The 15849-nt window shown below is 41.3% G+C and overlaps 1 protein-coding gene across 1 annotated transcript in view; it reads right to left on the bottom strand.

The window, feature by feature from the left end:
* The window catches only part of XRCC4 (X-ray repair cross complementing 4), a 294092-nt gene that overhangs the window by 64310 nt on the left and 213933 nt on the right, over positions 1 to 15849 (bottom strand). Inside the window, exon 7 of the mRNA XM_072139355.1 lies at positions 13491 to 13644. Coding sequence (XP_071995456.1) covers positions 13491 to 13644 — 154 coding nt within the window. The remainder of the gene's footprint in view (positions 1 to 13490; positions 13645 to 15849) is intronic.

The raw sequence follows: 15849 nt of genomic DNA, 5'->3' as shown, positions 1-15849 counted from the left end.
ATAACGAGCCGAGCACCAGTAGTAGTATTTTTGTACTATTTGCGAGGCTGGCGTGGACCTGTGGACACTGTGATAGTGTATCGATTTGGTCAACGTTTGGGAGTCAGGCTCAGCATGCAGGCTTTTTTAAATCTGTGGGGTGGGCTTGGGGAGCTGTGGATTTTAGAGTTGGGACTCCTATGAAGTAGTAAAACCTCTCACTAATGAATATGTCACAAATAGCTAAGATGAGAATACCCTGATTGGGCACTGGAAAGATACAGTGATGGATCTCGGACTGCGCTGTTACAAATGCTAGGTATTACTGTATCTTAAGAAATGTGTTATTACTGAGAAAATACATGAAAACCCTAAAATAAAGGATTTGTCATACCTATATTTTTTTTATTATGTCATTCTATTTTGTAGTATTTTGTACCGCAGCCGTCTTGGACTATAGAAATATTAGGATTAGCACCGACATTGTGGCATCTTTTGCTTTTTTTAGTTTTTTTTTTTCAGTTTTGTTGTTTGTGTGTGCACAAACCTAGTCAATTTCTTTATTTTTGTGGCTTATTTGTAATTCAATATTCCAACATATTTGGTTGCACATAACCACTTCACTTCCAAGTTCATGTAAGAAAAACCGACATACCATGAGAGAGACCTTGTTATATAATTTTTGCCAAAAATTTGTAAACATGTGCATAAATCTATAAATACTTTCTACTTTAAGCAGCCAAATACAAGAACCAGAAAAATAAGAAAAAAAAAAAAAAACACAGGAAAAAAATCCACTTAATAAATGTCACCTAGTGTTCGATGTGACCTGTTATTGTGGTGGGAGGTGGAGGAGGTGCGTTCTGTCTACTACGTATATACAGTTTAATGTGATGTTATAATATGGATGATTATGTAATCACCAGCGAATAATTGAGCGCTATAGAACAGGAAATGTCAAATATCATGCCTAATGCCCAAGATGAAGACATTTTTTAAAAATTATTAAAAACAAACACAAGATATTTAAACATACAAAGTTCTTTTGAAATTGTAGGTCATCTTCTAAGCCAGCGATGGCTAACCTATGGCACTGGTGCCAGAGGTGGCACTCAGAGTCCTTGCTGTGGGCACTCAGGCCATCATCAGAGATGAGTCCAGGTATCTTCCTGCAGTCCCAGACAGCCCAGGACTTGCTGTGCACAGAGCTATTATAAAGTGACAGCTGTAACTGGGACTATTTTCTGCTTTGTTGGTGTCCTCAGGTGCTGGTATCAATGAAAGCTGTGACAGAAGGGAGTATAAATCACAAATGTAATTTCTGTGTTGGCACTTTGCGATAAATAACCGGGTCTTTGTTGTAATTTGGGCACTCGGTCTCTAAAAGGTTTGCCATCACTGTTCTAAGCCTTCTTGATCAGAGGTAAGGTTATATTATTTTCCTGATGTTACCTGAGGCTCAGCAGACGGGTGGAATATACGTGTCAGTGACTACATGGACATATCACGGACATTGTCTGCTTTTTTAGATGACAAGATAGATTTCAGGTATATTCCCGAAAGTGAGTTAAATATGCGACTATGACTCAGTAATATACAAAGTGCAAGGAAGCCACAAAAAAAACTCTTACTATTGCTAAGTAACGTCTATATTACATGTAATATGTACACAGTAATGAGTCTGTGGGTAAGAATGCAGAGGGGCTTCAGTGTCTATTGCTGAGTCATCCGATGCTTACAGAATGTATCTCCTCGTACAAGTAAGGGCAGACGGTCATTAGCCAGTGGAAACATGTCTGTCCATTGCTTAACCATCAAGAAGTTGCTCATTTGATGCTAATTTATTACAATTTTATGCTTTTGCATATAAGAGACAGTATATGACGCGCAAAGGAAAGTCTACCACTACAATAAGGTCAAATTAAACTGCAGATACTCACCTATAGTCCTCTTCTCCCAGCTGTGTCAAGATTAAAGAAGACAAATCCTGGGATTGAGGAGAAAAAGACTATCGCTGTATGGCGCTGCTGGGAGAGGTGGTATCTTCAGAGGTGACGTCACAAGAGAGGCGTGAATAATTAACAGGCCGTAACACCGGACAATGGGGGTCATTTACTAAGGGCCCGATTCGCGTTTTCCCGACGTGTTACCCGAATATTTCCGATTTGCGCCGATTTCCCCTGTATTGCCCCGGGATTTTGGTACACGCGATCGGATTGTGGCACATCGGCGCCGGCATGCACGCGGCGGAAATCGGGGGGCGTGGCCGAGCGAAAACCCGACGGATTCGGAAAATCCGCCGCATTTAAAAAAAGAAATGTGTCGTTTGGGACGCGCTAACCTTCACTCAGCCCGAGCCGGTGAACTCCAGCGCGTTCAGATGCTTTTCAGCGCAGCAGCGCCACCTGGTGGACGGCGGAGGAACTACCTTGATGAATCCCGGCCGGACCCGAATCCAGCACAGAGAACGCGCCGCTGGATCGCGAACGGACCGGGTAAATAAATCTTCCCCAATGAGTCCTTATGCTCCGGGCTGTTTTCAGAACTCTTTCTTTCCAGCAATAGTCTTTTTCTCCCCTGGAGGTGAGTATCTGTAATTCATTTTATTTTAGTTAACCCTTTAACCCTTTTCCTTTAACCCTTAACCCATGAGAAAGCTGGGAAATGACAGTGAAACATGTGATCGGATCAAGTAACCTCATCTTATTGGGTAATATAATTTGTTCATATTTTCTATATACTGGTTACAGTTGTTTGACATTTTGATTTCTGTAGATTGTGGCGTATTATACACTTGATCATATATTTAGGGCACATACACTGTTCATTTTTCACTTGAGATATTACTATACACATTCTTAGTGTGAGAGGCAGGGGTATCGCATGGTGATATTTTTGAAATTATTTTCATCCCATAGCCTAACGGATCCGTCTGTTGTTTGTAGATGTGTGTCATCAACATAAAAGGTCCACTTACACATCAATGATCGTAATAAAGACTGTCAGAGACACTAACACAGGGAGAAATAGACCCTAGAAATGGATAGTTTTGAAGCTCTGGCAGTATCTTGGACACAGATTTATAGAAATCACAGCAGTGTGTATGAGCCCACAGAAATGAATTTGTCTAGGTGCTATCCGTAGAATTATCAGGTAGCACAGAGATAAAAAACTAAGTTTGGGGGTAGAGAGCACTTTGGGTCACACATTCTATGGGACCAACCCCGATTAGAACCATTAGCATAATTATAACAGTTGATTTTAGAAGGAAGGAGGCCATGGATAACAAATATAAGAAGATTACCAAAGTCACGGTGCCTGGAGCTATGAGAATGTCCCTGGTTTGTCATGATGGATTTTGATGATAGATTTATTTTAATGTCTTGCTATAACTCAATTTTCCAAATTAATGTCACATAAAATTAATTTATTCTTTGCCCTCTTAGTCACACGTGTAAATCAGCACTTTGACAGGGCAACTTTCACTCCTCTTATTTCATATCCCAGAATGAAAACGAACATTCAAATAAAGTTTTATTTCTATGGGAAGTTACAGTGCCTTTGATTGTATTTTTTTTTTTTACTAGCAATGTTACTTTAAGTCTATGGAACACACTGTACCATAATAGACTGGCATGTCTTAAACAAGCAGGATATATTCAGAAGTTATACTTGAAAAGAGGTAGAAGAAGCCTCAGGATTCACAAGATGGATGTGATGGCCATAGATGGTATCGTCTGGTGATATAGGAGTTTGGGTAGGGGAAATACAGGAGTAGAAGTCCTCTATAAATAACTATATGGTGGGAAACCTCTATAAATTAGAACCTGAACTATTCCTCAGAAGTAAAAAAAACCTACTATGATGCATCCAGCAAATAAGAGAAACAAAGCATTTTGTTCCATGACAATGCAGTATAGCCACAAGCCTACAAACATGACCTGGAGAAGACAATTGTTACAGAAGTTCAATGTACACATTCACACCAGGAACCTATTATACTTCTTGTAAAATCTAGGACCCAGGTGTAAAGTTATCCATTTATAACCTTTCTAAAGGCACATAAAATTAAGCCTGGACTGGTGGCTTTTGGGCCACACAAGATGCAGAATTCCTATTTCCGGGAAAAACAGCATTAAAAGTGTCTGTGTAAACATTACTGTGCTGTATTTTTCATCCATTATTTTTAGCTGAGAACGTGTTCAAAACAGTTTCTTTGTCTAAATAGCAAGAAATGTAATGTAACTTGGGTTCATTGGGTTCATCTTGTCAAAAATATCAAAAGTTATTTACATCTTGTCTTGGGTCCTACGTGTCCATTAAAGGGAGCTCGGCCATCGCTTGTTCCAACAATCTATGGAAGTATAGGACCTGTGTCTTTTTCCAACCTTATTCACTATAATACTATAATTCCACATCCTACAGTGTAGATACAGGGGAAAGCAAAAAAAAAAAAACCCTACAAGGCTGATACTAATTGGCAACATTCGGAGAAAGACAGATCAAAACAGCACATCCACACATTATACATTGCTCTATTGTCGATAGTCTCATTTAACCAAACAAACATGCCATTTGATCAAGTTGCACTAACCACTTCAAGGTGACCTGGTTCTAATGGGTCTCTACATTGATGGGTGCAGCTTCACATGGCGTCCACTATGGACACAACACAATGCCGATGGGTACCAAGACCCAGCAGCCCAGGGAGTACCGATACTAGTGGGCTAAGCCCCCATGGCGCTTGGCTGTGTGTCCCCACAACCACCAACAACAGAGATAATAATACTAATTGGCCCCAAGGGAAAATTATTATCCTATCCCAATATTTCAAGCATAATAGGATGCCCTCTTGTCCTGGTCACAGGCCTAGGTATAAAAAGATCTTTGTAGAGATCCTTGTACTGTCCGTTCCGGTATTTGTACATTGTAATCTGCCATTGTATTCTAGTCCCCCCCCATTCCCCTAATAATCCTGGTTGCTCTCCTCTGCACCCGTTCTAGTTCTACTATGTCCTTGATAAACACTGGTGCCCAAAACTGTACACAATATTCAATGTGTGGTCTGACCAGTGATTTGTAAAAGGACAAAACTATGTCCTTATCATGAGAATCTATTCCTCTATTGATACATCCCACAACTGCATTAGATGAAGCAGCATCCAACTGGGTCTGGTCATTAAAATTTAGTTTACCATCGCCCAATAACCTCAAGTCCTTTTTATGCTGCAGTTTTACCAGGTAATTGACTGTTTTACACATAGATATACCTTTAGTTTACTAGGCCCAAGTGCATAATCTTATATTTATCTTTGTAAATTAAAAATTAACTTTATTGGTCGTTTCTTGGTCTAGGTCATTATGCCCATTGATGAACCAAATACACAGATTTTCTCCCAGTCTCAGGTGTTTCATTACCTTACACTGAGGAGCTGACTACAGAGCCAGAGACACACCCACCTGTCCTCTCTCTGCAATCGGCTGATTACCTCAAGTCTCCCTGCTTCAGCAGTCATGTGCTGCCAGGAGCACTAAGGCTATATTCACACTGCCGTTGCCCGCCCGTACCGTACCGTAGCGGGCAACGGCAGTGTACGGGGAGAGGAGGAGGAGGTGAGCGCAGCTCACCCCCGCCCCTCTCCATAGCAACCTATGGCGCACGGCCCCGTATTACGGGAAAAGATAGGACAAGTCCTATCTTTTTCCCGGGTACGGAACGGTACGGTGCCGCACGTGTGCTGCACCGTACCGCTCCCGTAGGGTGCCGTGCGCCCATAGGAGTGTATGGGGGACGTATATCGGCCGTATATACGTCGGCCGTATATACGTCCCCCATACGTTCGTGTGAATATAGCCTTACTAATGTAGGGACCAAACACCTCCACTTATCTCTCCCTCAGATTTCCCTACACTTGTATCTAAACAAATAATCCACATAGACACATGATGCAGATTAACCCCTCCCCCATCACCTCACACAAGGAAGTGGCAGGAAAAACTTTCCAAGTCTTCAAGCTGTCCCCTCATGTGCTGTGCTGGAATTTTACTTAGATAGGTAGGTACATATGTAGAAAGCTAGATAGATAGGATATACATAGATAGATAGAATATAGATAGATATATGATGGATAAATAGATATGGGGTAGGTAGATAGGTAGATAGATATGACTAGATAGGTGATAGAGAGATAGATATGATATAGATAGATAGATAGTTATGGTGTCATTGGTCAGCAGCAGGGGCTTGTGATGAGGTGACAGGAGGCTCCGTTCCTCCATCTTGCTGATTGTAGTTTTTTTGAGAGCTGGAAACCCTGGTTGCTATGGGGCAAAAGAGGTAATAAATGAGGACCGAGAGGCAAAATACTTTGAAGAATGTTTCCCAGGGACACTTGGAACAGAGTTTTGTTTTTTTAGTTTTTTTGTTTTGCCCAGAATAACGGTTACACTTTAAAGTCATCGGTTAGGATGTGTATTGGGAGACATTGACTCAGAATAAATACGGATTCTGCTCCAAATAAAATAGAGATATACATTATATCATGGAGCCATAGAAATCATGTGAGCAGTTTGCTTTACTATAATAGTTCTATATGGAATTATAAAACAAAAAGTTACCATAAGGATATCCTACATATTCCTAAATGTCAGCTGCAGGACATCTGGAAGGGAGGAAGATTTCTTGTATCCTACATTTGTCTTGACAGCCGGCAAGGGACACTTTAAGATTCATGCGCTTACAAATAAAAGGTAAGTTAAGTAAGCAAAAGCAGTGAGCATAGTGTAAACTTTATACACCCTGTGGGTGCAGGAAAGTGATTGTATCATATACGACGGGGGTCGAGTTTCCTTGAAGCCGCCTTACTGGAAGCAATTATTTCATGCTTCAGATGGTTAAACTCGCAGATTTATGCCAAACCACATTCCAGGATAACTCACTACCTGGAGCACCATATCTACTACAAGACCGGCTCTGGAGCCATATGTAATGTTTAAGGATATACTTTAGTCTTATTCTAGCGCTTTAACTACAGAGGTGCCATTAACATGTCTACTTTGCAGAAAATCTCCTTCTTATTCCAACCTGGAAAACCTATTTGCATATTCTTTAACCATTTTGGTGACTAAAGACAATAAATGAATCATCAGCATATCTTCGTTGGGAACATCTGTGGCCAAAAAACATAATTTTTTATCTGTAGCTAAATGAGAATTCTTCAGCAACCTGGCCGTGAGGTTCGGTGTACCCTCTTTAGCTCAATTTCACTGCCCAGTGCTCCCCATTTAGCCCTGCTTCCCAGTCCTGCTCCCTGTAATGCTGGATAAGAGAGGGTGCACTACTGTGGATATTCTCAGGGTGCACCAAAATGTATATTTCCATACCAATAAATCTTTATTTATACAGCGCCATCCTATTCTGCAGAACATTACAGATCATGGGGTACATATACAAATAAAATAACACATTACAGTTGGGAGTCTGTGCCACATCATAGAATATTGTTAAAATTAAAATCATCCTATGAATTCATAGTTAAATGGTCTTGAAGTACTTTTAGCGAAGGTTTTACACAACTCAAAAGCAGGACATAGATTTGAATACTCTTCTGCACCGACTGTATTGTGCCAATTCCACAGAAAGTTCCACGAGTTTGTATGTTGTGATTGTTTCCTGTTTTTTTCCATGCATTTTTTATTTATGTATATATTGGGGCACATTTACTAAGGGTCCGTCGGACGCATTTCTGTTGGGTTTCCCCAATTTTTCGGTTTTGCGCTGAATTGCCCCGGGTTTTTGGCGCACCCGATTGGATTGTGGTCGGCTTTCATGCAACACAAATCGGGGGGTGTGGACGACGGACAACCCGACTGATTCGGACAAACCGCAGAATTTAACAATCAAATTGTGTGGCTAGATCAGCACTTACATGCACCGGGAAGAAGAAGGTGAACTCCGGCGTACCTCAGCAAGGAAGCGACACATGCAGGAAATTGTACACACGATCTTGAATCCTCATCGGACACTCCAGATCGGCGGCGTCAATGGGACGGGTAAGTAAATGTGCCCATTGATTCGATTTGTATTATCACTTATTGTTTGTGATATGTAGCTGTGGTGACGCATTAGTTTCCTCTATGGGGACAATAACGTTTTATAGTCTACAGAGGAATAACGCGGTTAGAGTGAGGGCCCGGCTCATGAGAGCTTACAACTATTAGAACTGTAATTTACACCACACAATACAGTCAGGCATAAATGTGTGATAATATTAGGAGTTGTAATACACATGTAACAGCTATATTTATTGGTGTGATATTTTTACCAATATCTTTGCTGCACCTATTTTTTTCCATCTTTAAAAACCTGAATTTTTGTGTAGCTGCACACGATAGCACTACTTTACACTTGTTCTCTATGGCCAATTGTCGTTTTGGGAGCTGCACATAAATCACTTGGAAGGTACAGCTTAATGTAGCATCACCATTCAGCTTCTGTACAGTAGGTCTATAATTCCCAATATGCACATCACTGCTCGATATTGGAGATGCCTGTCCGTGCTTGCTCTGTTAGTGAAGAATGTCAGGTAGAACATCCCTCGAAGCATCTATACGTTTATTGCAGCCATAAACACATACACATATTGATTTTGCTGGATCGGAGTGTGTATTGGTCCTGTTAATCACCGGAATTCATCATATGACAGATATTGCAATCTGTACTTCTCTTACTCAGCAAGGGATTTTTATCATTGATCATCTTCACATGACACAAAGAGGAGAAACAGCATCCAAGGGTGAAAGGAACTAAACAATAAGTGCAAGGAGCGGTCAGTGACAACCAATTTAGTCACCGTTACAGATTGTCACTTCCTTTTTCTAAGGTCCTGGTCAGCATACACCCAATTATACTTACACAATCCCCTCGAGGAATTGAGCTGCCCCAGTCATCAGCTGAGGTGTAGCTTCACTAACCCCTTAAAGGTTTCACTGCAATGCCCATTCAATGTAGATGTATACTGTATATTGATTTGAAATCATGTAATGTATATAGCAATATAAAGATGATAAGCAGAACAACTTATCGCCCAGTTTGGGGATAACTTTTAATGATGACTGGGGGGTGAAAGTAGTCTGATCCCACTGGCTATGAGTCTAGGATCCATTAAATCCTGTGTGTGAATAGAGAGATGGCAGAACCCACAATGGTACAGCGGGTAGACAGCTGAGCTCTGTGCTTGGCTTTTTTTTTTGGTGTCAGCAAAAAGTTTTCAGCACGCAAGATCAACAAATACAATATTTCATAGGGTATACAGATGAGTCCATCAGCCAAGATTCACAGAAGCTTTGACTCATTTTCTTTTTTCAAAAGGCTTAGTTCGGGTCTGGATCTATTGTTGCACCAATTGTCCTGAAAAATGTCCAGTCTGTTTTCATGAAAAGCTCCTATGTCTTTAGTTCATTTTTTAACCATATTTCCTCACCATACCCTCCTCCCTAGGCTCTGGGAACTTATTAATTATTGTGATCGGGGAAAGTCTCAGGAGGTCACATTCACACCTCTCTTTTGGACACGTTCACCCAGCATATAATTACTGAGAGACAATGGGACACATTTACTAAGGGTCCACGGACCGCGATTCTGTTGTGTTTTGCCGAATATTTCTGTTTAGCGTCGAATTGCCCCGTTTCGCATCGGTGCCAGCTTGCACGCGACAGAAATCCGGTGCGTGGCCGTCGGACAACCTGACGGATTCCGAAAAACTGGGGAATTTAAAAAACCAAATGTGTCGCAAGATCACGCACTCATATGCACCAGGAAGAAGAAGGTGAACTCCGGCGGGCCTCGGCGCAGAAGCGACACCTGCAGGAAATTGGACGCACAACATTAATTAATCGCGCCGGACCCGAATCCTCGTCGGACAACACATTGCGGAATTGTGACAGTAAATATGTAAATGTGCCCCAATGTATCCATGTTCCCTCAGTATATGTTGCATCCAGCAGGAAACACAGCAGAAGGCTGCTCTTTATGACCCTGCTCCCTCCAGAAGGCGCAGTTTACGCTCAGCGACGGCCATAATAGGCTATGGGGTAGGGATGCAACAGTATGGCACCTGGCCTCTGCTGAATCTACGCTGTGGGTGTTTCTGCCCATAGAAGATCATTTACATCACTAGAGAGACACCCTAAACATAAGCAGCAGCAAATGACTGGCTGCTTTCGTAATTTGCTCCTCCTCCTGCTTTCATGGGGGAGGACTCAAGCCACAGGACGTATCCCACTGAATAAGCATACAGTTGCATAAGCGGCTGCCCTCCGTTGTAAGGAGACATTGGGAATCCTCCTGATGTATCTTTATAACAGGGGAAAAAATGAGATGAACTCAGGCTTAAGCTTACAGATAGGGATTGTGTCTAATAGACAAACTCTGTCTTATCATCTTCATACACAGTAAATGCAATATGCATTCAATGAAAGTGTGCATTGTTCTATATTCTATCTGAGAAAATTGCCTATGTCAGCACAAAAACCAAAAATGTATCAGCATTAGCCAAACTCTGAAGAATCAGAAAAGATTATGTTCCATGAGAGGAATTACAGGATGAGGTCTGCAGCGCTGAGATCTGGCTACAAAAATATTTATTCAAACAGCTATGTGGTTAGGAACTAGGCTAATACAAGGCTGAGACGTTGAGTGCTGTCTCGTGTAATCTTCCATCTTTCCACGTACCCTTGGCCAAAATTACAATCATAAGGACGTTATTCCTAAGCGCTCTATCTGCGTATGAATATTTCTACAAATTGCACTAAAACATCTGGATGACCCTAACCAAAATTAACATGACAACCAGGATTAAAAGGGGTGTCGACGAGTCTGATGATTGGCAGCTTATACAAACTGAACTTTGACAGCTTTTGCAATTTACCTCGGGTGACCCCCTGAAAGTCGTAGAGCAGTGGAAATTAACTAAATGGCTAAATGATGTGACACTGTTTAAAGGGAACGGGTGAAAGGCTTGGAAGAGGACATTTGAAGACTGTGGAGAATTTAGAAAAAGAATAAAAAGTGATTTAAATGGTTGAGAATGTGGAACAGATTTAGCAGATTGTCAGCGCGCTAGGGGAAAAGTCTCTATAATATCTGCCTGACAAACCAGGGGCTTTGTTATTCCACTAACATGGACAATGGCTGGACTATTAGAAGGATAAAATGTTTTAACAAGCACAACCATGTTGACTAGGCTATATATATATATATATATGTACATGTGTTTTTCCATGACAAAAAAGGAGCTCTGTAGGACTTCACAATGGGATCTCAGGAGGCCTCCACCAGCCCAAGAAGAAGCAAACAACTTGTAAAGTGCAAACATCAGGATCACTTCATGTGGTCACGTAGAAGATCACATGTCCCCGCTTAATATATGTGGTTGGTTGGAAGATCGTATATCTAAATGAAGTCACATAGGGGCTCATTTACTAATTGTCGTGGATCGCATATTCATCGGACGGTGCGCCTTTTTCAGGATTTGCCCGGCTTTCACAGGTATTTAACAGGTGTCTGCGCTGGGATTGTGTTGCACGCAATCAATTTTTTTTGCATTTTTTGGCTTCCATGCGATACAAATGGGGGGGTTCTGTTGCACAATCTGACTGATTCGGATGGAGTATGGGACTTAACTTTCTAATTGTGTCGCAAGCCCAAGCACTTACATGTACCACTAAAAAGATGGTGAACTCTGTCGGACCTGAGCGACAGATGCAGGGCATTGGGCGCACGAGCTTAGTAAATCGCGGCACAGTGCATTATCGTCGGACAGGTAAGTAAATGTGCCCCATAATGATGTTTTGTTATGCAAGTAGCCTGATGTAGCGACCAATCAGAGCTCAGCTTTCATTTCCCCACAGCTGTTTATGAAATAAAGCTGAGCTCTGATTCGTTTCCATGGGAAACTAGAACAGTTTTACCTCAGACACTTCAAATAAATCTCCCCCATAGTCAGTGTTTCCCAAAAAAATACTCTCCATCTATAGAGATGAGTGAATCATCCAAGATTAAATTCACTAACGTTTCCCAAATTTACCCCAAAGACTTGATTCAGGTCCAATTGTCCTGAGAATTGGAATATAACCCCATCTAGTCCTCAAACTTTTATAAAAAGCTTCAATCTTGCTTTATTAATTTTTTACAAGTTTTGTTTTTTCATTTTCCCTCGCATATTGCCCTGAGAGGAATGATTTGACTTCAATTTGTGCCGAATCTACCAACTAATAAATACATTTGCTCATCTCTATTCGGATTCATGAACTACCATGAGATATATAATGAAGAATTCCTATTTTGCTGTTATTTGGCCAACAGGAAAACATAAATCGTCAGATCCTCTGTAATGAAGTTCTTCCGGGCAGTAAATTTTGCTTACCAACAAGTTTAGCTATGACCCTGAGATTTTACATTACTAGCAGCGGGTAGGGATAACAGCAGATGACTTGTTAGCAGCCCTGTGTGACTGACAGCTCAGAGATCCCCTGCATCTGGACCGCTCATTCATACAAGCTATTACTAAGAGGAAGATGAAATTATACCTAATGCATGTCAAATTAGGAATTGTATGCAAAGAAGCCGACATATGTTGGCTAGTCCACAATTCACAGTAAGCATATATCCCATTATTATTTGTTTAAATCAAGGTTATTGTAACAGCAGATAAAACCTAAATCTCCAGTCAATGGCTTAAAGAAAAGCTACCATGATAAACCATGGACACTTACTCATAGATCCAGGCCCTTTGACTGTGGTAATCTTCCTATATTTATTATGCATGGCCTCCTTCCTTCTAAAATCAACCTTAAAAATTATGCTAATGAGCCTGAAGGGCTCTGGGACATTACCAGAGCCCCTCATTGCTGCATATTCACAGGTTGTTACAATGAGCAGAAAGGTTCTTTCCCTTCTCCCTCTGCCCGTGAAATCTAGCAGATGCAAGAAGTGCAGGGGGAGGGAAGACCTGCTCTGCCCTTTGTAACAGCCTGTAAAGCTGCAGTGCTGAGGGGCTCAAGAGCCCCCCCCCAGGAGCCTTCAGTCTCATTAGCATAAATATAGAAGTGGATTTTGGAAGGAGCCCATGGATAATAAACATAAGTCATGGTGCCTGGCTTTTCTTTAAATATATACCTGATAAAGGTTATATATCAACAGTATAACACATAACCATATCCCTGCTATATTACTACAAGTCTTGTACTCTTCCTCGACTTCAAATACTCCTCAGAAATGTTAAAAGGAGTAATTTTACTCTGCGATCTCCGACCACAACTAAACATGGTGGGGGGCATTTATCAGAAGTCACTGAGGTAAAACTGTTCTAGTTGCCCAAGGCATCAGAGCAGCTGTGGGAAAGTAAAAACTGAGCCATGGGCAACTAGGACAATTCTGCTCCAGACACTTTTGATAAATCTGTCCCAGTGATATAATTGATATGCTTTTGTAAAATAATGAAAATGAATACCTTTGGTCCTGCTCTTCAGGTTGTGAAGGTTTATCCTTTGTTTGTGTGTAATATCCTTTCTGCCCCCGGTGCCTTCGTTTTCTGCTTGGTGCAATATCCGGAGAATCATCAGGGCTGCTTAATAGGGATCGCCGCTTGGACAAAGGTGGCGGAGCTGAAAAATGGAAAAAGTTCTTACTACAATCCTGGCGGGATACATTTCAAATACATATATTATGTATTAAAGTACAGGCAATCCCTTACTTAAGAACACCCGACTTACAGACAACCCCTAGTTACAAACGGCCCTCTGGATTTTGGTAATTTATTGTACTTTAGTCCTAGGCTACAATAATCAGCTATAACAGTTATCAAATGTGCCTCTAATTAAGATGTATTGTTAATTCTGGTTCTTATGACAAGCCAACATTTTTGAAATCCAATAGTCATAGAGACCAAAAAATTTTTTGCCTGGGGTTACAATTATAAAATATACAGTTCCAACTTACATACAAATTCAACTTAAGAACAAACCTGTATCTTGTACGTAACCCGGGGACTGCCTGTATATGATAACCTTACAAAAAGAAGCTGTAATCCCAGGCATCACAGAATACTTTGGAATACATGATATTTTAAAACATTATTACCCCTCAGTGTAAGACTGACAGGGGGTCTATTAGGCCATGCTTCATTTATGGGGGAGCAGGAATCCTCAAAAGTTAACACTTCTTACACATTTAGTAAAATTAGATGGAAGTAAAATGCTACACTTCTCTGGAGAACAGAAGATGTGGGAGAAGGAGACGTCTTGAAGACAGCTCCCATGAAATGAGTGAAACATCTTATCATCCGTAATCTTTCAAGTTCACAAGCGCATCACTTTCCTCCACTCATTAACTGTCAAGTTGTCGTATGTAATCTTCCTTCCTTATAGATAACAACATTCTTAGAGTAAAGGGCCTGATTTTTTAGGTGTTCAGATAAGAGGAGGGAAGATTTAGGAATCACAAGGAGAACTGTTGGGATCTGTTGACATCCATATCACTTCCGAACAGTGAAATTGCTTTTAAAGGGAATGTGACTCCTGTACAAAGGTTCAGCTTTTAAATAAAATGAAGTTGACTGCAGGGTGTAAAATACATCTTGGTTATTTGACATGAGATGCAATTGCACTTCTATTGGAATCCCCACTGCCTTCCTGCCCACTTCACCTTCCTCCTTATCTGCCTTGATGTTTTCTTTAGAGTATATGTCTTTCTCACAATCCTCATTGGGAGAAGTGTTGAAAACACTTGCAGGATGCAAAAAAAGTGTCCATGATGTACAGACTAAGGGAGAAATGGAGACACCATGTCACCATTTTATAGGCATATACAGCATGTGGGGAAGATTTAATAACACTGACCTTAGAAGGGGTTTTCGATGAATATGTAAAACACCGGAACTGGGCCAAAAAAAAAAATTAACTCCTCAGCCTTCAAGGGCGCTCTGGAAGTTAAAGGGGTCACAAGATCTGTTTCATGCAATGACTTGCCTCCTCACATCGGTTCTTGTATTGTTCCCTTTTCCAAGGAAGCCATTCATTGGATGAAACAGCCTGGAAGTACTGGAGCGACGCAAGAACAAGTGTTCTTTTTTTATTATTATTATTAAACAATTTACAAAATAAATCCAAAATCAATCAGTAATAAAAATGCAGCAAACAATACAAAAAAACAAAAAGAGCCACAAAATGCCCAATACTCTTGTTCATCTTGTTACGGTACCTTATTCTCAATAAAATAAGGAAAGAAAAGTAAAAAAAAATTTAAAAATTAAAAAAAAACAAGAAAGAGAAAATAAAAAGTATAATTAACAGAAAAATATGAGAAGAAAAACAGATTACCCGTATTTTCCGGGCCATTAGGCGCACCGGAATATAAGGCGCATTAGTCCGATGCGCCTTACATATGTAATAATTACATATATAAGGCGCCTCGGACTATAAGGCGCGGGTCAGGGGCATGGCGGAGGTCCGGGGGCGGAGCGGAGACCCGACGGGACGAGACGTGACGCCGAGGCGCGACGCGGAACGCGGGGAAGGTGGAGGATGGCAGCGGACCATACTTACATAGGTCCCCGCTACCGGAGACAGCAGATCTCCAGCGGGAACTGCAGACCGACGCGGCAGAAGTTGTTCGTGCCGCGTGGTCTGCAGTTCCCGCTGGAGATCTGCTGTCTCCGGTAGCGGGGACCTATGTAAGTAGGTTCCGCTGCCCTGCGCCATACATAGGGCGCACCGGACTATAAGACTAAGGAAATCCAAGGCTTTTATGTGCACCTTATAGTCCGGAAAATACGGTAGTTCTTTAGGTCTGACTCCTCTTTTGTAAGGATT

The sequence above is a fragment of the Engystomops pustulosus genome, chromosome 1, assembly GCF_040894005.1.
Source record: "Engystomops pustulosus chromosome 1, aEngPut4.maternal, whole genome shotgun sequence".
In the NCBI taxonomy this organism is placed as follows: domain Eukaryota; kingdom Metazoa; phylum Chordata; class Amphibia; order Anura; family Leptodactylidae; genus Engystomops; species Engystomops pustulosus.
Note: the sequence above shows the minus strand (reverse complement) of the source record. Positions and strands in the feature narration are given on the sequence as shown.